Source organism: Engystomops pustulosus, chromosome 2 (assembly GCF_040894005.1).
Source record: "Engystomops pustulosus chromosome 2, aEngPut4.maternal, whole genome shotgun sequence".
Lineage (NCBI taxonomy): Eukaryota > Metazoa > Chordata > Amphibia > Anura > Leptodactylidae > Engystomops > Engystomops pustulosus.
In genome coordinates this window covers 43,697,906-43,722,203 of record NC_092412.1, presented here as the reverse complement: position 1 = coordinate 43,722,203, position 24,298 = coordinate 43,697,906, and the positions used below count along the sequence as shown (strand labels likewise).

Genomic DNA, 24,298 nt, shown 5'->3' with positions numbered 1-24,298 from the left:
ATCTATCCAGTATCCAGTAGGTTAATTGAGGGTCAGTACTCTAGAAATATGACCTTGGCTTTACTGAGTGACTAATAGAATAGGAGGTATATGAAGCTGTGTATAATATCCTTGGAAATAACTTCCTCATAGGTTGTCTGTACATAACCCCACTTTTAGACCAAATATGAATTGTACCATATAGAGTAAGATAGTGCAGTACTTGTTTAGATGTCTCTTCGCTATGACTTGATCCTTTCCTTCTGCTAATAGTGGGTCTAATGCAATGATAATAATATGATACACTATATTATCTGTGTTTCTGTATACACATATAAATAAGTATTCTTTTTTTGTGGGAAATCTCAAAAAGCTGGATTCAAAAATTTCTTAAAGGGGTTGGCATATGGCCGTCGCAAGAGAAAGTCCCCCACTTAGGATTTCCACCAGAGTCATTGTGGAGTACTTGAATAATAAACTTACTGACTTGGTCCATGTTTATGGGGAGTCGAGAGAGGCCGGTGAGCATGTAGCCAGTTGGATATATGACCACCCATAGATAAAGTAAAGTGCATTACATTTGTCTTATTGTTATCGCCTACATTCCTTACTAATGAATAGACAGTACTGGAGTCCAGCCCCGGCACTCATACCGCAGTTCACAGCACGGGCCGTACACCGGATTAGTTCTTAGATCTGATAACTACATCGTGTCCGTACAACATGGCTGAGTAATCTGCAAACAATGCGGCCTTGCGAGAGGCATTTTCTTAGATTGATCTCTGATTGATTATTTGATATGGTGACCTAAAAGTACAAGAAGTAAAAGAACACTATGTGCTACACTAGCACAATATAAAGCAATGTAACACCTTTTCATGTTTAGACTATAGGTTGTACGGAGGTCACTGTTAGCGGAGAGCTCGTGAACTTTTCTGAAGGGGTAGAATTAGTCATAATTTGTAGGATGATGTCAGACAGAACCATGTACGCATTTATACAGTCGGAAGAGTATTTTTAATTTTATGTTTTGTACATGAGAGAAGCCATCTTGCCTATTCTGCTTTCTTAACAACATTCAGAGACAATAGCGTAGGAAAGGCAAGGCCCCATAGCGGATTTCTGAATGAGGCCCAACTTACCCCTTAAAAAATATACATACAGTATACACACCATATATACACACATACATACACTACCATATACACCCATGCATTATAAACACAGACATACAGAATGTACACATCACATATGCAAACATATTTAGAGCATAAACACATCACAAATACACACATTTAGCATATTCACGCCTAATACCCCAGATGTCAGGGCCCCCTGACACTGTGGGCCCCATAGCAGCTGCTATGGCTGCTACCCCATGTAGTTACGCCCCTGTACAGAGATGTGCTCTACAGCAGCTACATGCACATTAACATACTCTTGTAAAGAAATTCTTTTGTCCATGGGTTGTCTGTGGTAGTGTCATTGAAGACCCATAGGAAAGGGCATTTATATGAAATTAGTGGGGGTCTCACTTAGATTTTGGAAGCTATAGGCCGAACGCTGCCAAGCTCCTGTTGACCTTCGTTTCAGACCCCATTAATCTCTTATTGATGACCTATCCCATGGATATCACTCATTATCACTTTGTGAATATCTGTTGTGTATCATATTTTATTAGATGATACCACAGTGTTATTCTAACCCTAACCCAGTTATATGGTGCAGGGTCATACATATGCTGTTTTATTCATTACTCTAGAACTTCCAGAATTATCTGAGCCTATGCTTGGCCTCTCTTTGGCAGATGAATAGAGTGACTGCTGGTATGCACAAGCACTGATCCATTCAAACTGGGGATTCTAACCCAATGAATGAGGGATAATGTGATACCAAATTTAAAAAAAAAACCTCAGTTGCCCATAGATATAAAATGTTTCATGGTGAACCCACGTATTTCTGCTAGGTATAATTACGACATGAACTACACTCCCACAATTCAACAACCAACAGATATAGGATGAGTTCATTTATTCAAGCCCATTTATATTGTTTCTGTGACCATAAGTGTCCGAGAACCTCTTTATGTAGCGTTCCCTTTCCTCTCTGCTGGGCCTGTAATTGGGAAATGAACATCCAAGTCAATGTAACCAAATTTCTTTTACCCTTTGGAGGTTACTATTTCTTGTTTCTGTCTGTTGTTGACCTTAACAACCCTGTAAAACCCTGTAAAAAAAAAAAAGCTAGATAAATGGACACGATAGATATTTTCCAACACATATTTATTTCAGGAAGAGCGCCATGAAGTTCACAGAGAATGTCACTTAGGATTTGGCAACTACTCAGGTCTGATTAATACGTGGAAATATTTAGTGTGTGTGTTGTAAAGCAAAGGTCAGTGAAGTCCAAAGACAGCTTTTCTCATTTACAGTCAGACTCCAGGTTTATTAACAGAGACTTTGTATTGTACAGTATTTTACAAGGCTACACCCTTGCTTTAAAATAGTCAAGTTTGGTTGAAATTCAAGTTTACATGGATAACATTTAAGGAATAAAAAATTGTAATTTGTTTATTTTTCTATAATTAATACATTCCCCCCCCCCTACTTCCAACCGTCTCTCCCGCTATGGAGAACTCATCAGAACCGTTTAATATGTTTTATCTGAATGGGCATCATTTAATATTGTAGGAAACTAATTCTGCAACGCTACCGATTCCTCAAGGAGTAACATCTACTTGACTATGGATTTTGGGTTATGAATACTGTAACGTCCGTGCCTGAATGTCCCTCTATCCGCAGTTGGCGGAATACATGGCGTATTTGTGTGTGAACAGTGGCTTAATTCTTGTGTTTGGATTAACTGAGCCACACCCTGCTCCTTACATTTCTGTCCTGCCCAGCAAGGGTTACTAGCCTGATGGACAGTTCCTCCAGTGTGCTGCTGGAGGCGTGTCTGGGAACTGCCTTATATACCTGCCCATTCCCATCATACCTGGCTGGTTATTTTGAGTTTGACCTGTGTTTATCTTGCTTGATCTTGATTTTGAGTCTGACCTGTGTATATCCCTCCTGTACCTGTATCCATCAGGCTTGCTGGTTAATTTTAGTCTTGTCCTATCTGTGTAGCGAGCTCAGTTTTACCTGTCTCTGTTTATCCTGCCTTGTACCTGTATCTGTACCTGACCTGTGTATATCTGCTTGACCTGATCTGTATATTACCCGTTTGATCTTGACCTGACCTGTGTATCTGTGCACCAGTGTGAACACTGGTCTATTCCTGTATTCCGGTTTCCTGTTCTGTCCTGTGTCTGTATTCTGTGCACCAGTGTGAACACTGGTCTATTCCTGTATTCCGGTTTCCTGTTCAGTCCTGCGTTTGTATTCTGTGTACCAGTATGTTCACTGGTCTTTACCTGTATTTCCGTTACCTGTCCGCTCCACCATCCAGCAGCTGCCAGACGAAGTAAGTGTCCCCTGTCCTGTTGTAGGGTCACTCAGGGACCGTCAGTTAGGTTCCTGATAGTGGGTTCGCCCTTATCAGGGCGGTTTGTCTGCTTTAGGCAGGGCCTTAGCCCGCAGGGACGTCGCAGGGTGAGTTCGCCATCACTTACGTAGTCTGACAGCTAGCGCCAAGTCTGGTTGTGGTTGCGCGTTTGCTGGACGGGTGCTGACAGGATACCTATCATGACAGAATGGTAATTTATGTTTGGGAATTCAATTCAGGTTCAGGGTGTGTTGGGGGCTTGGAGTTGTTAGCAACTGGTGTCATCAGGGTCGGCTCCAGGTTTCAGTGGGCCCCTGGGAGACAGAGCCTCAGTGGCGGCATTAAAAATTCAGAAACTAAAACAGTCTCCTGTTCCCTAGTTTATCATATCAAACAGCCCCCTCATGGTTATTTTATATAAGCCCCCTTCACACCCTATGGATTTATTGGATACAGCCTCCCTTACCCCCCACGGATTCCTTATGTACAGCCTTATGTGGGCCCCCTCAACAGCTCTGGGCACTGGCACTTGCCCAGGTATACCCAGTGCTGGTGTCTTGGTTCTAGCCAAGGTCAGAAGAATCAGTACATTGATGTGATTTATATTAGAGCACCAGTGTTCGGCTTGACATTCCTACTTGGCTTCCCCATTTCATGACTGTAGGAGTCCACCATGATTCCTCTCATTACACTCCATAGCCAATTTTTACCTTGTCCTCAGAGAGATATCTGCCACAGTGACCACACAAATCCATTTTCTGTTTTGTAATTTCACATGAATTGTTAGGGAGATGCTCTATGATGAGCTATTACCCCATACATAGATATTTGTGGCTAATGATTGTCTGTTATGGTCATATGTTGGTATGACAAGTATGGCTCCGCATTACCGTAACTTAGTAAACCAAGACCGACCATCACAACCACAGAAGTGTAGGCACAGGAGCAGCAGGGGATTGAATAGCTGTGAATGAGGCTTTGTGTATTGTTGGAAGCCCCTCTAAGTGTTTGGGTATTCACACTCTGTAATTTATGCTACCTATACAAACATCCAGTTGCCGTCAATTTGTGCAGCCCATGGGATATCTTTATTTTCTTACAAACTTACAAATTTATTCAACGTATTCAATTTGGTTTCCAAATTTGGACCTAAATGGCAAACACAATGTTAACCAACTATGAATCACTAACCAATACAGCTGGCAGGATAAACTACACATTCTGATGTTACACATTTTATTTTGGGCATCTGTTTTATATGAATCTCTCTGATATATGTGTTAAAATATTTGAAAAAATTAATATGAAGAAGAAAGCCATTCAAGCTTCTAACACAAGCTATGTGACTACAATCAATGCTTGGATCTACTAGTAGTTATTTGGTTTACCAAAAACCAAGGGGAATATCCTCTTTGTGTGGTCACGGACTCATTACTTGTTGCTGAGCCAAGTGTCGCTTAAAGGGAATATATTGAGATTGCCATGCAGGGCTTCTAGTGAAGATGCCACATATAACTTTACTGCAACCAAACTCAGGCTCTTTCTTGCTATTAACAAACCCCATTTACAAGATAGGGGATTACCTGCTGATTGGTGGGGATCCCGGTGGGTGGAACCTCACAAATCACAAGCTCGGAGGTCATTGTACCACAAATTAATATGACAGATAGTCGTAAATGTGTGCAGCTGCCCTATTCTCTGCAATCCTTTTCTACTTCTATCAGTGTCATGGACAGTAAATGGAACAGCTTTGCACAAGATCGTGATCCATGGGTTTCCACTACCAATCAGCAAGTTGCCCACTATCATTTTTCATAATGGACAGTATTAAAAAACTGCAACAGTTTAGGATTCATTAAAAAATATAGATATATTGACTTGGGATAATCGATGAATATTTCAAAACATAACTCAGCCAATTATCTTTTATATAAAGCAGATTTCAGGAAGAGAGCTGTTGGTTTGAGTATGAGAAATAACGCAAATGCTTCCTAAAATATTATCCTCCTGAAATATAAAACCCTGTCAACATAAGAACCAAAGTTTTTCAGAACTTCTATAAAAAGATACAGAAACGTGGGTGGTTGCGGGTGGTAATTTCCTGTTATGTGACCCTGATTTGTCACATTTTGGATTTGATTACTTCAGTTGTGACACCGTAGTCCTTGTGTAACAAACGGGCGTGTTTATGTTGCTCATAGAAACCAAGACCTACGTAGACATAAGCCCTGGCTATAAATGGCATAAATGTACCGTAAATGTTCAATTCCCAGATTTAAGAAACACATTTAGCAGGTACTTGTGACATATCTATTAAAAAAGTAAGTGGCTTCAGCACTGATGACACAATGGGGCACATTTACTTACCCGTCCGAGTCGAGATCCCCAATCCAGAATGTCCGCCGGAATGCACATCTGCCGCGATTCATGTAGATCCTGCGCCCCATATCCTGCATGTGCCCCTCCCCGCTCAGGTCCGCCGAAGTTCACCTTCTTCTTCCCGGTGCATGTAAGTGCTTGGCTTGTGACACAAATTTGAATGTTAAATCCTGCGCTTAGTCCGAATCCGTCAAATTGTCCGACGGAACCAGCCCCCCATTTGTGTTGTGTAAAAGCCGGCGCAGTTGCGACATAATCCGATCATGTGCGACACAATCCCCGCCGCGATCCAACGAAAATGCGGCCGCAGGACCCTTAGTCAGTTGTGACAGAAAAAGTGACATCCCTTTGAGGCCACAGACTGGTGACCTAGGAACCCGACACTTCTGGCTGTGCCCTACCCAACCCCCAGGGGTTTAAAATCCCTTTAAGTCTAACATACAATACCACCTTGTTGATCCCCAAAGCAACATTTAATTGGCTCATTTTGAGTAAAAAAAAAATCCTTCCTTACCAATCCTAAACCGAGTATATCATAATAAATGATAAGTCAGTATAAGTCTTTGACAGTCATAGAACAGTTATTACTTTAAACATCCAAAGTTTGGGGTCACTTAAGGTATACCTGCCCCCTCTATTTCTCCACTTCTATCAGAGGCAATATTCAGAACGCACCAGTATACTGTAATAAGTAATATGAAACAATAATACTATAGCGCAGATAGCCAACACATCTGATCTGACCACAGCTCGGTTACCTTGGGTGCAGATGTGTTCTTTTAAAGTTATCTACAGTGTATTTTCTTCTTTAATAAGAACTGTATGTACTCTCACATGTTACAAAGTCACAGAGGCCAAGGCATTAAACTGCTGTCTAAGTAAATAAAGACTAATGAGCTGGCGCAGAGTGTTTCCAGCAAAAACATTGGGCCAAGAAAAGGATCGCTCAGATTGGCTCCAGTACCTATTCTTAATGTGTTTATTCAAAATTCAAAGGTCTGAGTTAAAGTTGTGTTTATACTGGAGAGTTAGCCCTGGGTCTATGTTCACGGCTCCTACTGTACTCTTGTGAGTAAAAATATAGGTTGTAACTTTTTTTTTCTGAGCCTTTTTACAGTGTTTACATTGGAGAAGAAACTTGAGCTCTTTCTTATAACCATTGCATAGTAACTTGTACGGCGGGAAGCTTTTGTACCTCACAGGACACTATATATCATGGCAACAGCTTGTAGCAGACATGGGAAACCTCTCTATAAAGCAAATCAACCAACTATAGCTCTCACATCCAAGGACAAAGTGCAGGGGATTGAGTTGTAGACGATACTGCCATGGTTTCTACGTCATATGGTCGCCGTCTTGATGTAAACTTTGACTTAGGCTTCTCCTTCATCCAGGACATTTCTACATTCATATTTTTTAAATTCACACAACATCTTCAAACTTCTACTACTAAAATCTTGCTCAACACTTCTGTTATATTTCATTCCAACTACTGCAATTCCATCCTGTCTGATCTTCAATGTCCGACAGATGTCTTCCATCTATCGTGCATCTTGCTGCAAGAAACTTTTTTCCTCCTACATCTATTTTTCATGCGTCTTAATTTTTTTTTGGATTGGATAAAGTCGATAAAACTTTATTGATTCCCAAAAAGCGGAAATTCTTTTTGCCTCAGTAATGTGCAACACAATGTAAAAGACACAATAATGGTTTCCAGTCCATGGGGCACATGTTGCTGGTCAGATGTGTCTTAGGAGTTTTGCCATTGTAATACATCTAAATTTAGGTCTTTAATGAAGACGTTCTCTAGGTCTTTAGTGAGAAAAAAAAGTCCCCCAATAAGCTTTTTCCTAAGCTTGACAAGAGCAGGTATGGATTTGCGCCATATTTGTGACGTTTTTGTGACTTTTTGAATGCAACTTTCCCATCTACAATAGAGTGATAACTCAGGGAACACTGCAGAAAACTAGACCATGGAAAACTTTGAAGGGAGGTTGTCTTAGGCACAAAAAATTGCACTTGCGCCACAGAATGTCGACAGAAGCCAAAACATAAGCCAAACAAAAGTACATGTGTCTCCATGAGTTGAATTGGGAAAAGAGAGTCAGCTAGGAACAATAAGATTAAAGGAGTTTTCCACCTGTCATTTTTATGGCCTTTTATACAGATAGTTCCTTAATACCTGATCAGTGAGGGAGGCTGGTTACTGATCCCCACACCAATAACCTGTTAGGCATGTGATGCCGGACATATTTCCTACATGGTGGATGGAACTGGAAACAGATGTGTCCTTCTTCTGTGTAGTGTTGTTTCCAAGGTACTGAAAAAAAATTACCGGAGAGCCGCTTTAGGCATTAAGTATAGGCATCATCAAGTATAATCGTGCCGCTGCACCCTAGCTAGTGGATCTAACGGTCCCCTTACCGCTATAATAGGAGCTGATACCTGCTTTTTCTTGTCTTTGTTCTTTAGTTTTGTGGTTTTGTAATAGGAAGCCACTGTTTTTATAGGGTTATGTTCAAACCAGAGATAGTGTACTGTATATTTACTTCTCCTACTATAAAAGGATTAGAGGTGATGAAGATTCATAAATCATCTGTCATCATGTCCATCTGTTTGTCTAGTCATCATCAGAGTGCAGAACAGGGAAGTGTGAACGGAGTCCAACTGCTTCCTAGTATTGTAGTGCAATATAGTGTTCATGACTGTGTAGGTCTGCCTAATTTCCATCAAATTTTCCAATATCACTCTTCTTCTTTAAAAAAAAATTGCATAAGATCATCACAATTCCCTATATATATTTTCACATGTCCATTGCATTAGTCATATGTTCATGATCCTTTCCTCGTGCCAACCCTTTATTCACTGCTTGTGGTCCGCATGATTATTGCTCATCTTGCCTTACAAATAGCAATAGATGACAACACTGGAATTGTATAGGTTACATCGGATTATTTGCATAGTACAAGTACAAAGATTTAAGTCGGCCAGGATTATTTTCAACCATATCCCACCTACTGCATTGTCTCTGCCAAGTTGCCAAGTGTGCATGTACTTATTGGGAAGAGAAGAATAATCCCTGTAATTTTTTCCCTAACACCTTTCATCAAGAGACTCTTTCTCCAATACAAATCAGAGGATTGACTGGTTGATGTATACATATATATATATATATATATATATATATATATATATATATACATATATATATATATATATATATATATATATATATATATACATATATATATATATATATATATATATATATATACATTTATTATTATTTAAAAAAGGACAAAGTCCAATCCATAATTCTATATTGTTGATCCAGGAGAAAGTTTTAGGGAACCAAATATTGGAGGGAACCTGTCAGCAGATATTGATCTAATAAACCACTACTAGTATGTTGTCATGCAGCTAAACACCCTCCAGATAATGTTTCTTTCATGGTCCTGTGTGGTGGCATCATCCATCATCTCACTGTCTAGAACTCCATTTTCAACGTAATTGTTAGTACTGCATCCAAAAGTCCGGAGTATTATGTCAATCAAATGGAAGGATGTTGGGAGAGCTTAACTTCAATGTTAAGCTCTCGGCCTCCTTGACTTAATACCGATTTACATCTCACTTGAAAGTTGATTTTCTGCATGATGGGACCACGCTGAGCCAGGAAAGAAACATGATCTGGACGGTGTTAAGCTGCTTGACAACATATTAGTAGTGGTTTATTAGGCGCATTTCTGATGATAGGTTCCCTTTAAGAGAAACTGTCTTTATTGACTCCAATTTCTGGATCAACATCCCATCAACATACAGGCAGTCCCTGTATAGGTTCTGTAGGTTTGGTCTTAAGTTGAACTTATATGTAAGTCAGAAATTGTATATTTTGTAAGGGTAACGCCAGACAAAATGTTTTTGATCCCTTTAACAATTGGATGTTCTAAATTTGGTGTTGTCATAAGAAGAAGGATAAAGAATAAAGCTTTATTGAAGACATCTTTAAAAACTTTAACAGCAGACCATTTAAATTTGGGGATAAACAGTGGCGTAACTTGAGGGGGTGCAGAGGTTGCGGTTGCACCTGGGCCCAAGAGGTTTAGGGGGCCCTTATGGTGTCACTTTCCCATATGAGAAGACTATTACTATAAACCATACATTATAGTCGGGGGCCTGGCACAGACTTTGCAGTGGGGCCCATCAGCTTCTAGTTACACCACTGGGGATAAAGCTCAGTAAATTACTACCATCCAGGGGTCCATCTGTAAATATGAGTTGTCTGTAAGTCACCATGGCAACATACAGAGGTAAATAAAAAGGTTTGGGACCCTAATGCCCAACGACATGAAGCCACATTGGAGGTGTAAGAGCCACAAAACTACTAACCGGTTACTTTTAAGCACTTACTATTTCGTGGTCAATAAATCTAACCGACATGGAAATAAAGAAGCGTTGGCCTTTTGTCTTATGATCTTGGGGTTGTAACTATTATAAGCCTTCAAAGTATTACAGATCACAGGGAGACATAAGTAGTGTAACCTTCTCATGTGGTTAGAACAGTACATTTTGTGACATGACAAGCCTTATTTTTACTCTACTCCTCAGGATATTGTATGTTATATAGCAATGTGTTTTATATTACAACTTTGCAATTGTATCCGGTCAGGAGGTTCACTGGTTACTTCTGATGTTCAGTCTGATGTTCAAAAAACGACTAACTCGGGTCCAAAAAAAAAGTATTGGTGTGCATGAGGTCTTAGTTCAGATTCCAAAAACTTGTTGCAGTGTGGTGTAAACTCTTTATTGTAAATCTGCAGCAAATTATATGTAGTCAATAATTAGACAATGGGGCACATTTACTTACCCGGTCCCTGCGCAATCCCGGATCCGGCCTGTCTGACAAGGATGAACTCTGCCATGATTCATGAAGATTGTGCGCCCGATATCCTGCATGTGTCGCTTCCTGATCAGGTCCGCCGGAGTTCACCTTCTTCTTCCTGGTGTATGTAAGTGCATGGCTTGTGACACAAATTTAAATGTTAAATCCTGCGCGTAGTCCTAATCCGTCGGATCGTCGGCGCGATTGCAACACAAAACGATCGCGTGTGACACAATCCCAGGCGCGATCCCCCAAAAGTTGGGAAAACTGATGAAATCAGCGTATTTTAGAAATTTTCGGGATTTGCACGGCTGCGAGCGCAAGATTTAATATTCAAATTGTGTCGCAACCAATGCGCCTACATACACCGGGAAGAAGATGGTGAACTCCGTCGGACCTCAGCTGGGAAGCGACACATGCAGGATATCGAGCGCATGATCTTTGTGAATCGCATGATCATCGGACACATCGTATTTTGGGAACTCCTGTGGCCGGGTAAGTAAATGTGCCCCAATCTGTCACCACAATTTACCTACTAGAAGTAATTGCTTTTACGTGGTAGGCTGAAGTGCTCTGGAGATGTTAAAACTGCCACAAATTGCGCCAAAAAATGTGTCTGATAAACAGACATGGCAGAAAACCAATATTATGGCGCCGACACTTCATAAATTCAGGCGCAAGAGGCGCAGAAACGAAAAAAAAAAACACCACCAGTTTTCTGTTTGAGAGGCCATACTAAATGACCCCCAATATGTCTGTCTAAACAGAAAGGTCCGGCAAAATCTTCTTATTCTGCCAGGAAAAAAAAATAGACTGCAAAACAGAAACCTGTAGGATCTTACAGTCAGTTGAAATAAAATAAAAATCTGTTCCCTCACAATTGTATCTATTTTGATCCATTTTAAAGATATAAATATTAAAAAAATTCTGCCATAAAAATAATTCATAACAAACTATCCTTTCACTGCAGAATCTTTTCTTAGAATGTGTGTGTGACGTATTTTCCGCTAACAGCATAAATTCTAGTGACGTCCTTGTATACGAGTAACAGAGATGATTTATGATGTTCTATATCCATAAAACATGAATGCCGGGGCTATACATTAACGTTATGTTCTTTCTTATTTCTTTCAGAACTCGAGGCTAAAGAAGCATGCGAGTGGTTACGGGCGGCTGGATTTCCTCAATATGCTCAGCTTTATGAAGGTAACAACACCAGGCCCTTCTGATGGCTTTTCATCCATGACATCATTCTGTTCCATTGCACTTTACACCCCGGGAAGGCTGATTTTTATGAGCTTTAAAACCATAATTATGCCAACCACTGGGAACATAGGCAGTGTGAGAACAGCGGATCCCATTCATCAGGACCACCCAGTCCTAGATACAGTAGTAAAGGTGTGCACTAAGCAATAATATTTATGTCATAACCAAAATAATTAAAGCCGACCCAACCACCAGTGTCTGCTGGATAAACCCTCTGAGCTCCGAGCCCCAGAGCTGGTTACTAGATTAATAGTCGGGGGAAGGGCTTCAGACTACAAAGGTGTCTGATAACAGATCAGCTTCTCTTTTGTGCATTGATTGAATTTTATGAAATGACATTAATACGGATCAGCTAAGGCAGGTCGATAATGTTATCTCTATGAATGGACCCATGTGTCATGTCTATTAGAATCGCAGGGAATAAAACAACAGATTGCACCGGTCTGGTTCCCCTAGATTTGGTCAAAGCCTGCATTGTTCTCAAAATTATCTGAATGTCAGGGAATATTATTTTTATATTATATTTTATGTCTTTTGTGTAATGTCAGGGACAAGTGGGGAATAATAAAGCAGAGGTACATAACATACCTCAAGCATCATCATTGATGCTTGAGTCATTGATCATTGCCTCTAACCCATCTAAAAATGAAGAAATAATGGGGACAGGGACTGATCTGGCAATCTCTGTGTAGCGCTGCGTAATCTGTGTGCGCTATATAAAAGGATTATTATTATTAATAAATAAATAGGTACTGGTGTGTAGATAGAGGGGGCCAGACATATAATACCTCAACTTTTTACTTACTTTATTCACTAAAACACATACCTATAGGCCAACTGCAGACAAGAATATTTAGCCTCTGTAATACAGACCATATATCAGCCCTAGGATCCAAACGCGCAACCCACATAGTCATTAATGATGCTTGAGTCATTGCCTCTGTAGAGCACTAATGTCCCATTCAGAACATGATCACAGTACAGAATAGTAGTCCCATATGCAGTGAACTGTTCCACCAGAGAATCTTCCTGTGGTCCCTGACTCTGACTCAATACAGGATTCCATAAATGCTGCAGAAGACAACCTAATTTAGAGGCTAATAGGGTCTATTCCCAATAACTTTATTTGAGCTCAAAGCACCCAAGTGCCACCATTCCACATGGAAACATTAATTCACAGTCCTTGTAAAACCGTCCTAAAAATGGCTTCATATATAAATTGTTCTTGATCAGTTCTTGGCATCGCTATAACCTGATAATCCACACAACCAAGCATGCATGTTTATTTCAATGGAGCGAAGGATCCGGCATGTTAAAGGTTGTTCGGAAGAGAGTCAGGCAGCCCTAATAAACATCTCACATTCTGTTTATTTTACTCCATGTCCATTGGTCACTATTTATACCACCTTAATCCCAAAAGAGAACAATATTACTTTACAGGTAAAATTTGCACAATTATAATTTAAATTTAATTTAAGTGGTCAAATATTCAGAGAACTATAGTGCTTCCCAATCTATGGGCTCATGTACATGGGTAAATAACATATTTATTACTCTTCAAATTTGAACCTTTCTGGACCATGAAATTGCAGAATATGACAATAAAAATGTGGATCCCTGTTAATATAGGGACAGCTATGTTTCAGAAAAAATGCAGCAGGTTTTTTTTTTTTTGTAGGGTGATAGAGAATGTGTCATTTATTCTAAGGGGCCCAGGAAACCTGTATTTAGTCCTTTTATGTATTAGTGTTGTGGGTTCCTAATAAAGACCCAGTCTCCACTACATAACCATATAAACTGCTTTAAGTTGGAGAATGAGTACCTCTCCTCTGTGCCAGATGGTGCCAGATTCTGTTCATTGTATTTATAGTATTTATTATTGTTATCTATTCTTTGTTTATGTATAAAATCTTTTTTTTCAGCTCTCTAAAAGTTAATGGTGCAAATAAATAAATAATATAATTACTAAAAGAGTAGAGTTATGGAACGTTGACAGGGCATAAAAACCATGCACATGGGGGAGATTTATTAGGCAGGAAAATTTACTCATCCCCGCCAGTCCTGGGGATTTTCTAGTCGGTACGCCACTTTGAGCATTATGGGAAGGGGAGTGGGCTGCAAAAGTTGGGGATACCGTTATTGAAATTTTGGCCTGATCAGACCTGGGCTAAACATGCCCCATCCGGTGGAGGTTGCATCTGCATCTACTAAGAGGCCGGAATCTCTAGGGGTGCAGTCACACGTTGCAGTTACAACTGCATCGCAATCAGCTTTGAGGTGGTTTTAGGCTCAGTTTTGTTAATTTAACAGGTAAAAGACATGAACAGAACAGGAGAATTTGATTTTGAAGGGGAAACCTGTTCCACAAATGTCATTTTCCTGTTCAATATATGTCTTTCACCTGTTAAATTAACAAAACTACACCTAAAACCACCACATAGCTGATTGCGATAAAGTTTTAACTGCAACATGTGACTGCACCCTTACCGTAGTAGAAACGAGACATCGGGAGGGATTTTAAAACTGTCATTTAAAACGCCAGTCTTAATAAACTCCCCCCATGGTGTTTCTCAGTAACTTTTTGCAGCTGTGTTTTTGGGAACTTGGGGAGTTAGTTATGTGACAGAACTATACAATTTCTCATTCCAGATTCTCAGTTCCCCATCGATATTGCTTCAGTGAAACGTGATCATGATTTCCTTGATAGAGACCATGTAGAACCACTTTGCAGGTAAAAACCTTCTCTATTGTTTTTCTAATATCAGAAACAAAAGATATGATTAGTTTTAACTTTTATTTTCACATCTATAAACAGTGTTTATTTAAAGGGATAGTCCAGCCAATTGATACTTTTGAATGATATAAAAGAACAAACTGTGTAATAATCACATTAGCATTTGCTGTTTTTTCCTTTGCAATTGACAAGAATCTAAAAAGTGATGGTAGCTGAACAGTCAACGTAAAATCTGACACTCAGTCATGTTCTTTTTCATGGAACTATTTACTTTCAAGGAGTCCCAAATCAGTGAAAATATAGAGCAATTAAAAGAACATGTTCATTGGTGAAATATTTTATGGGACTGCACAAAGTCTTCAAACCAATACTGAAAGGTGTTCCAGATTTATCAGAGTAGCACTGAAGTGGGCGTATTATGGATTCAGTGTTACAAACCTGTAGACTGATCCTTCAGTTATTTTTACATTTAAAGGGATTGTCCATGTTCATTATTTTATTTTTTCAATTAGCTTTGGAAAATACACAGGTCAATAGCAAGCCACCAGTCCAGCACAGCTCTCTTGGTATAGAGCAGTGATGGCGAACCTTTTAGAGACTGAGTGCCCAAACTACAACCAAACCCCACTTATTTACTGTGAAGTGCCAACATAGCAATTTCAGCAGTTACTACCTTTTTTGTCACGGCTTTTAATTGTATCGGTGTCCTGAGGACTCCAATACAGTTTAAAGAAAGAGGATAAATTCAGATTATCATTGTAGCTTCCCTCCAGGGTTCCCTGAACAGAAAGGACTGTGGGGCCCATAGTAGGAGGTCCAATAATAACACAGCCTTGTCTTCACCTCCTTGCTCTTCCTGTAGTCCCAGGCAGCTAAGGATGTGTAGCTTTAAAATGGCACTGATCACAGCACATCCTGGGTGGCCAGGGACTGCAGGAGGAGGTTTTGAGTCCTGTCTGGAAACTCTGTGCTGGGATGATGGCCTGGGTGCCCACATAGGGTGCTCTGAGTGCCGCCTCTGGCACCCGTGCCATAGGTTCGCCACCACTGGTATAGAGGGGCGCTGGTGATGTCACATTGACAGCATGAATCTGGTGCTCCGTGCAGTGCTCCGACAGAGCGAACCACTTTTTTTTGGAGCACCTTTTACGTAGGGCATACAGCACATCAGTCTTTGCATGGTGCATGGTCCGACTGAGCACTGGAAAGCACCCTTCAGTGCAGAAATTTCTGTCGCATGAAAACTAGTGCAGCTGCGACACAAAAAGGTCATGTGCAACACATATGTGACGCGGACCCTTCTTAAATACCTGTACGTACAAAGTCCGACAGAAAACTGTCTCACAAAGCTTAGTAAATGAGCCCCATTGTCTTTTGACAACCAATGTCAGCATAGATGTGAGACACTGCATAGAGAACAACCAGGTAAATAAAATATTCTTATATATTACTTCTGGATGGGACAGAGCCGGCACCATTCTATAGCTCGCCTCAGGCAGCAGAGAGTTTAGGTTCATTGCTACCGATAACCAATGACAACAAGGATCGGTAGTTTGATTGTAACGGGCTTTTTACACTGTCAGATAGACCACGACTGGGGGCTGTAGATAATCTTGTATTTTCTATCAGACGTCCAACAAGTGTTTGCTCCTTAGTCAGCAGATTGATGGTGGTATTACACAGCCGCTTCTTACTTGCACTAACACCTGTGTCGATTTATCTACACCAATGAAAATGAGTTACTCTCATCAAAACTGCAAAATCCCAAATAAACACCCCAAGTCAAGTAAATAGCTTCTGCATTATAGCACCTTACTATACCAGTTTAGTGACAAGCGCTTTCCCTGTAGATTTCATAGCCCCCAGTTGCCAGCATTTACATACAATGACACAATTAGATTGTGTTAAAGGGGTTAATTAGCAATCATTAGCTATGATATAGTTTAAGAACTAAAATCCAGCCACACTTAAGGGTATTTTACACAAGTTAATTATTGGGAATGATTTTTTTTTCTCATGGAAAAAGACTTAGACTTGTTTGTAGGCTTAAAATATCATTGTTCCTGGCAGCACATAGCCCTATGTGACGAGGCTTGTACTAGTCCCTGTATGGTGACCAGACTATAGTATTGATAATAATGTGACCCCCATATAGTCCCATGGGATGGTGTATAGCCTATTTTAATAAGGGCTGATTGACATATTTTACTGTGATTAAAAGCAGGTCCTCCAATTCTTCCCAATATCATGCACACTCAGCTTGTCTGAGTGTGCATGTTTTCTTCCTGAAAAGCAGAGTAAGCCACTTTCACACACCTATTTTGGCAGGTTAGTTCCCTTATGAACAAAGAGATTTGTTTCCTAAAATCAAAAAAAGTTTCAAGGATACAGCGCTACGGCCCATTGCCAACAAACTAATTCCACCTGGGTGCAGTATTTCCTATGCTGAACTGAACTCAGCATGTCTGCTCAGCTCAGTACACCTATGTTCGGTCCAATAAAAGATGCATGCACAGTTTGTCACATTAAACTCGCTTTATGCGCCTTAGACATCAGATAAACATCTAGATCTGACAAAATTTCCAGGTTCACCTGCCATTGATCCAGTGTATATCCATGATAAGGATTCAGTCCTACTTAGTAAACCTAAATTAAATTCTAATTTAGAATCTAATAGAAGATGTTTAGAATTTTGGAACTGAAGAGATCCATTTATCCTACATGGAAAGATAAATGTACACTTACAGCAGATAAATGGCCATAAGTGACCAAATTCTTCACTGGAAGGAGATGGAATAGACAATTAAGTGTGATCATTCGGAGTTTGTTGCCTTTGACAAGGACATTAGGAATCCACAGGACGTCTTTGTCATTCATCATCCAGACGTTGATAGGGATTCTGCTGAAGACTGTGGTCTGGCATGTGCTGTCTAATAATATCTTACTAGCCACTGCAGTGATGATGGATAAAGTAACATTTACTTTTGTCACATGTAAAAAGTTCATTGAAATTCAGTATAGAATGACCTGAAAAGAAATTGAATGCCTTAGTGAAGCCTATTAAAGGAATTTCTGTGGCCCACTTTATTCTTGGTAACTGGGGAATAACATTATACACCCAAAAATAATGCAAAACAAGGGAAAAATAGACTAATTTATCTCCAGAAGTGACGTGGCTTCTTTAGTAGAGGAACTGTGAATCTGTGGAATAGCCGAGCTCAGGAGTTAGTCACAGCAGAGACAGCAGAGAGCTTCTTACAGCAAAATAACATTGAAAGTTATGTCGTTGTATGGAATAGTGCTCCCCCACATTTCTTCTTTTGAGTAGTATGATGCAGTATGTACAGACTATAGCAGACTGCTGAATGGGGCACCTTACCTTCTTAGAAAATGAATATATTTCTACACTCACACATTTATAGATTTTTATACACATACACCCATTTATACACACACATTTATACAATGATATATACATTTATACACTTTCACAGATCAGTCCCAGTAGCTGCTGACCACATGGGGAAAGTAGGTGGCAGGACGGCATGGGGACGAGTGATCCGTAGTCCTTTCGTTCTGCTGCCTTCTCCCTCTCCCCCGATATTTCTTATCTGAGTTGCCGATTCAGATGTGCGGCTTATTATTTATATAATGGCCCATATCCTCCATTATTCAGTCTGTCAGGTTGGATGCTGCGGCCCTCTGCTGCTGCTATGGCTGCTACCGCTGTAGTTACGCCCCTGGACTGGGTAATGCTCTCTAATACTTACATAATGCCATGGAGCTGCACCATACTCAACACAACATAAAAAGACACCAGATATTAACAATATAAGGGAACTGTAATGCTTCATTTCCCTTTTGATGATGCAGAGAAATTTAACACTGATGTCTGGGTCTGCAGTTGAAAAAGTTGTGATAAACTTTTCATCCCTCTTATTTTAAGAAAAAGGCATTGCCCAAATGGGAAAAAAAAAAATTCAGACTGTAATTGTACAAGATGTCCATTGTTGTGTCTGAGGCTTGGGACACCATAAAACTTAGTGGTCCTTGGTCTGGTCAATCCAACTGCCTTCTCTTCACCGGCCCCATAATAAATTATTGATGGTGGTGCTTAGGCAGTGTCAGGCTGGTCAACCAGAGTACCAGAGGATCCTGCAGTGGGGCCAGGCTCTAACCCTATACTGGATCCCAGAGTTCATCAAGTAGACCATCCAATTTGGAGGCTACTTGGGTCTATTTTATGGACGTTGGTGAATGATGTGCTCCAGGATAACATTATCTGGTGGGACAAGGAACCGCTTACTGACACTGCGCATAGGGGTTCCCATGATGTTGGGACAGAGGAATCAGCATGTATAGTATTTATGTAGCTTGAACAGAATATTCTATGAACATATATCATTGAAGCTGACCTTCCATAACTTCTACATCTGGGATATGTTTGTTGTTAGTGTACATCCACCTAATACTTTACATAGTTTCGGAATTAGAATTAGAAGTGAATGACACAGTTGTATTTTCTCTTCATGAGCCTAATATATACCGCACTGTATAGACTGCTGCTGAACTGAAGTGCAAATGTAAAATCCTGGATGACCTCAGGAAAAAAGTTGATGACAATATAAATGAATGGCATATTACATATGGGACTGCTCAAGTCATTTCCAGGGAAGCAGGCCAAATTATCTGTCTATACATGTACACCTTCTAAAATGTGTAGTCACACCTAGCACAGTCCTGCTACCTGTGAACTGTGTGATGTGCAAATGGATTCCCCAGGAGACAACAACATTGACACAAGTCTATGGGAAGCTTAAAGGATATCTACACCAGGATGAAGAATTGTAAACCAAGCACACTTACATGCTGGTGTCTGCCCCCTCTGGCAAGATCTGCTCTTCCTTTAGCTTCTTATGTCCTTGTTTCTAAGACAAAAAGGCTTTAATAATTATGCAAATGAGCCTGAGGGGCTCTGGGCCCCATTCATTATCAGCTATGGAGCCTGAAGCCCCACAGGCTCATTAGCATCATTTTTAGAGGTTTTTTTAAAAAAAAAAAAAACATGAAAGTGTGCTTGGTTTACAATCCTTCATCCTGGTTGAGAAAATGGAGAAATTACAAAAACGACAAGGTTCTCCAAGTCTTGGTGTGTCATTGAGCCGTGTAATTTAGTCCAGTCTCTTTCACAATAAGGCTCTTGCAGAAGACAATTCAGGTCTATGTCCAATGTATTGCTGTATAGTGGTCCTCAGATTGCTTTGTATTCTGTTGGCCTGAAGAACTAAAGCCTCACATTCTTTAACATTCTTGTGCCGAAGAGTGGGCGACATTGTTTTTTGAGCAAACACATTGCATGAGGCAGGACTCAATATTTCTGGTACCGTTTTGAGGGATATTCTGGTTACAGATTTTTCTGGTGGATTCTGGCAACCAGTGTTAATGGGTCAATTTTTACTGATGTTATATATACTCTATAAACACTGCAAACTTTGATGCTTTAATAATAAAGAAAACAGAGGAGCACTTCTACAGGGATACCTGCTGATGCTGGTTGTGGGATGGGGTTGTTATATATTGCTGCAAAAATTAATATTGTTGTGGCTATCCCACAGTGTCCTCCAAACTGTGATGTGATAACCAGATGATAACCAGATGAAAACATTTAGGGCATACAGGCGGTCCCCTACTTAAGAACACCCGACTTACAGACGACCCCTAGTTACAAACGGACCTCTGGAAGTTGGTAATTTACTGTACTTTAGTCCCAGGCTACAATAAACAGCTATAACAGTTATTAAATATGTATATTATGAAGATTTATTGCTAATCCTGGTTCGTATGACAACCCAACATTTTTAAAATCCAATTGTCACAGAGACCAAAAAAAATTTGGTTGGGGTTACAATTATAAAGTATACAGTTCCGACTTACATGCATATTCAACTTAAGAACAAACCTACAGTCCCTATCTTGTACGTAACCCTGGGACTGCCTGTATATGTTCTCTTGGCTCTATAAAATTTGATTGATTAGTTGGGTTAGGTGAATGTTTTTATATTATTACTGACTCGTTAGTTTAATTAGCAACTAAATTGCTCGTTTATAGGCTAGTCATGTAAATCTGCACTTGATGTGATTGGTACTGAGTGATGTCATTAGTTCATCATTGGTTCTGGTTCTGGCCTTCCATTATTGGTAATGGGGCTATGTAAAAGTGCCACTGATTGGAATGCTGTTATATCATGACAACACTATCTATTCTAGCCAGATATACTATGATTGGTATTATTTAGTCTATCCTAGTTGTTGGCCACTGCTTGCCCTAGCTTTGGAAATCTGGTATTTCCATAACTAGTACTAGAGATTTTTAACAATTTTTCTCTTGTACTTATAGAAAAGTCTACTATTCGAATCATATTCTTCAACCTTAGTAGTTCCATTTTGGATCATTTAGAAAATATATTTAACAATAAAATGGCCAGTAGAAGAATTGGATGAAGAATCGGAATGTGTCGGGCAAATGTGGATGATTGTAACATAGTGGGGGTCATTTACTAAGGGCCCGATTCAAGTTTTCCCGACGTGTTACCCGAATATTTCCGATTTGCGCCGATTTTCCCTGTATTGCCCCGGGATTTTGGCGCACGCGATCGGATTGTGGCGCATCTGCGCCGCCATGCACACGACGGAAATCGGGGGGCGTGGCCAAACGAAAACCCGACGGATTCGAAAAAACCGCCGCATTTTTAAAAAAAAAGTGTCACGAAAATTGCACTTACCTTCACTCAGCCCGGCTCGGTGTATTCCAGTGCGTTCCGATGCTCTTCAGCGCAGCAGCGCCACCTGGTGGACGGCGGAGGAACTACCTTAATAAATCCCGGCCGGACCCGAATCCAGCTCAGAGAACGCGCCGCTGGATCGTGAATGGACTGGGTAAGTAAATCTGCCCCAGTATATATTACCCACAATTGACAAGTTCCTTGAAATAAAGATCTTACATTTTGTATATTCATAATAATCTAACATTCTCTTAATGAGAGGTTCCCCATTTTGTACACTTATCATCTATCCACCATCCTCTGTGCACTGGTAGTCTGCCTGCTGGGGCTTTCAGCAATCATGAGGCTCCCAACTTATTCAATAGACTTTTGTTACACATGTTCCACTACCTTCAAGATACTGTAAGTTTTCATAGTGGATACATCCTATTTAAACTTTTTAGATTAAAATGGAACTACTAGATTGGTCATCTATCTACCTATCTACAGCAATCCCATAGCTGGCCATATCTTTTGATAGCTGTTGAATGACTACTTGTTTAACCAAGTGCTATGGATTTGTAAAGCACTATGGAATGGAATAAAGATTATATATATATTATATATTATATATAATTTTTTTTTAACCATAAACATACCAAGAGTGAAAGGACAGAAACTAATGTCCAAAGAAAAAAGTCTTGACCATGAATAAGAACTGAATGTCTACGTTCAAAACGCGTAGGTCCTCTTGATTGTACAATGTAATTTCCTCTTTTTAATGGATATGGAACAAAGACAAAATATTTAGCAGATTGGAGTGCCGGTCATAGCTTACTTTTTTCTTTGGGCCTTCCGACAAGCCTCTTTGATGAACCGCGCACCGGACTACACAGAAGATTTCACTTTTCTACCTTCATCGGTCCACATGAGTGGGCAGCTTGCTCAAAAAATTTTAATTTACCAATATGATTTAATATGGTTGGTGGTTCTCACCAAAATGGTTGACTTCAGCCACCAATGGCTTTATTCATCTAATGTACACTTTAAGTAACACTTTATACTATACATTACATTGTCATATGACCATCATAATTTATTTCCACATTAAAGCAGAAGCAGATCCCAGAGGGGTAGCAGAGAATAGCCAAACTTATTTTCACCCATCCCTGAATAATAATGGCCCTGCTTCTTTATACAATTCGCTCAGCATGGTGCTCATAAGACAAAGGGAAGCTTCATGACTTTGGCTTGGTATATGCTGGATGAATAGAAGTCACAATGAGGAACCTCAGTGCATTCACATTTGCTCCTGTAACATCATTTTCCAGATAATAACAAGAAAATAATTCAGAGCTTATGCAGTTGCTATTCTATTGTGGAGAAAAAAAGAGATTTGTCTGAATTTTGGTTCAATGGTAAAGTGCATTACTGATACAAAGTTCCAGCGAAACTTTGATAAAGTTTGTATTGTATGGGTAAACCATTAGCTTATCTCTATGAGGTGAATCTAATGGATAAGGCCACCTTAGAAGAAATGGGATCTATATATAGAGTAAAACACTATTGGATCTGCTGTAGTTGTCATAGCCCTCATAGCCGAAGGTAATACACTGTAAACTCCTAAATATATACCTGTATCTGTAATTATATCATTCTTCAATAATACCTATCATGTAATAATCATTCATTCATTATATATTATATTCAGAGAATCACTAAAACTGGTGTCTTGTATCATGATTTGTGAACACCAGATTAAAGACATGTTAAGACAGTTTTTTTTTAATGGCTCAGATAATCTTGGAATAGGGTTCCTTGGGATGGATGGTCAGTCCTGGAAAAAAAGTGAGCTTTGCCCATAATTATCCTGTGGCTATGGCTGACTTAGTGATGGGTGGGGGTTTTAGTGATAGGACCCTCTGGTCCGTTGTATCCCCATTACACTCCAAAACAATAGAACGCTGATCACACAAGCGCACTGCCACTTCTTTCTACATGGTGCTTGGCTATCTCCGTCAGCGCCATAGACATGAATAGCGACTGCTTGTTCTTCATCTGGGGTGTGACAGAGCCCTGTTCTAGTGATCGTGGGGGATCCCATCTCTGAGACCCTCACTGATCAGCTTGTTGTCACAGGTTAACCCCTTTAATGTGTAGGACAACCTATACCATCAGAGATATAACAGGAAGCCACGAGACTTGATATTTGCTCTATTGGTACTTTGCACTACTCTATCTTATAAGTATGTCAGCACTTGTATTATCTCCATAGTATGGAGCTGCATAGGGATCTGATGTGTATAAAAAAATATTCTACGACCCAACTCATAAGTTTATTAACACTGAAAGACTGGAACATCCCCTGCGATGCACAGCTACATGACGTGTTGTCCATGAGTCAATCCAATCATTATGAACCTGTATGTGAACCTATAGAGAATTTCTGTATTGATAACCTATTAACCACCAGAGATATTGAAAATGTGAAATGTGGCAATAGATTTCTGAGACAATTCTTTGATCCACAGCTATATGACCACCTTGCCATTGGAAATACTTGCCCTTGACCCAATATGGAGGCTTTCAAAATGGCAGCCATGTTGCACACACAGCCTAATTTTATGGGGTGCTCAGATACTTTATTTTCCCTTTAGTTTGTGAAATAATAGTGATGTGATTATCCCTGCATATACCGAAATATATAGTTAGCTAACGTGATAGATAATATGTATTATAAATGAATTATGCATTTATATTACAATATTAGAAAATTTTATAATTTTAAGTGTTATTCACTTCTATTGATGCCAT

At 39.8% G+C, this 24,298-nt stretch overlaps 1 protein-coding gene across 6 annotated transcripts in view; it reads left to right on the top strand.

Moving 5' to 3' along the window:
• STARD13 (StAR related lipid transfer domain containing 13) overlaps positions 1 to 24,298 on the top strand; it is a 213,520-nt gene that overhangs the window by 173,689 nt on the left and 15,533 nt on the right. For all 6 annotated transcript variants that reach the window (XM_072134401.1, XM_072134404.1, XM_072134403.1 and 3 more), the window contains 2 exons: positions 11,858 to 11,929; positions 14,639 to 14,720. In XM_072134401.1, the coding sequence (XP_071990502.1) occupies positions 11,858 to 11,929; positions 14,639 to 14,720 (154 nt within the window). The remainder of the gene's footprint in view (positions 1 to 11,857; positions 11,930 to 14,638; positions 14,721 to 24,298) is intronic.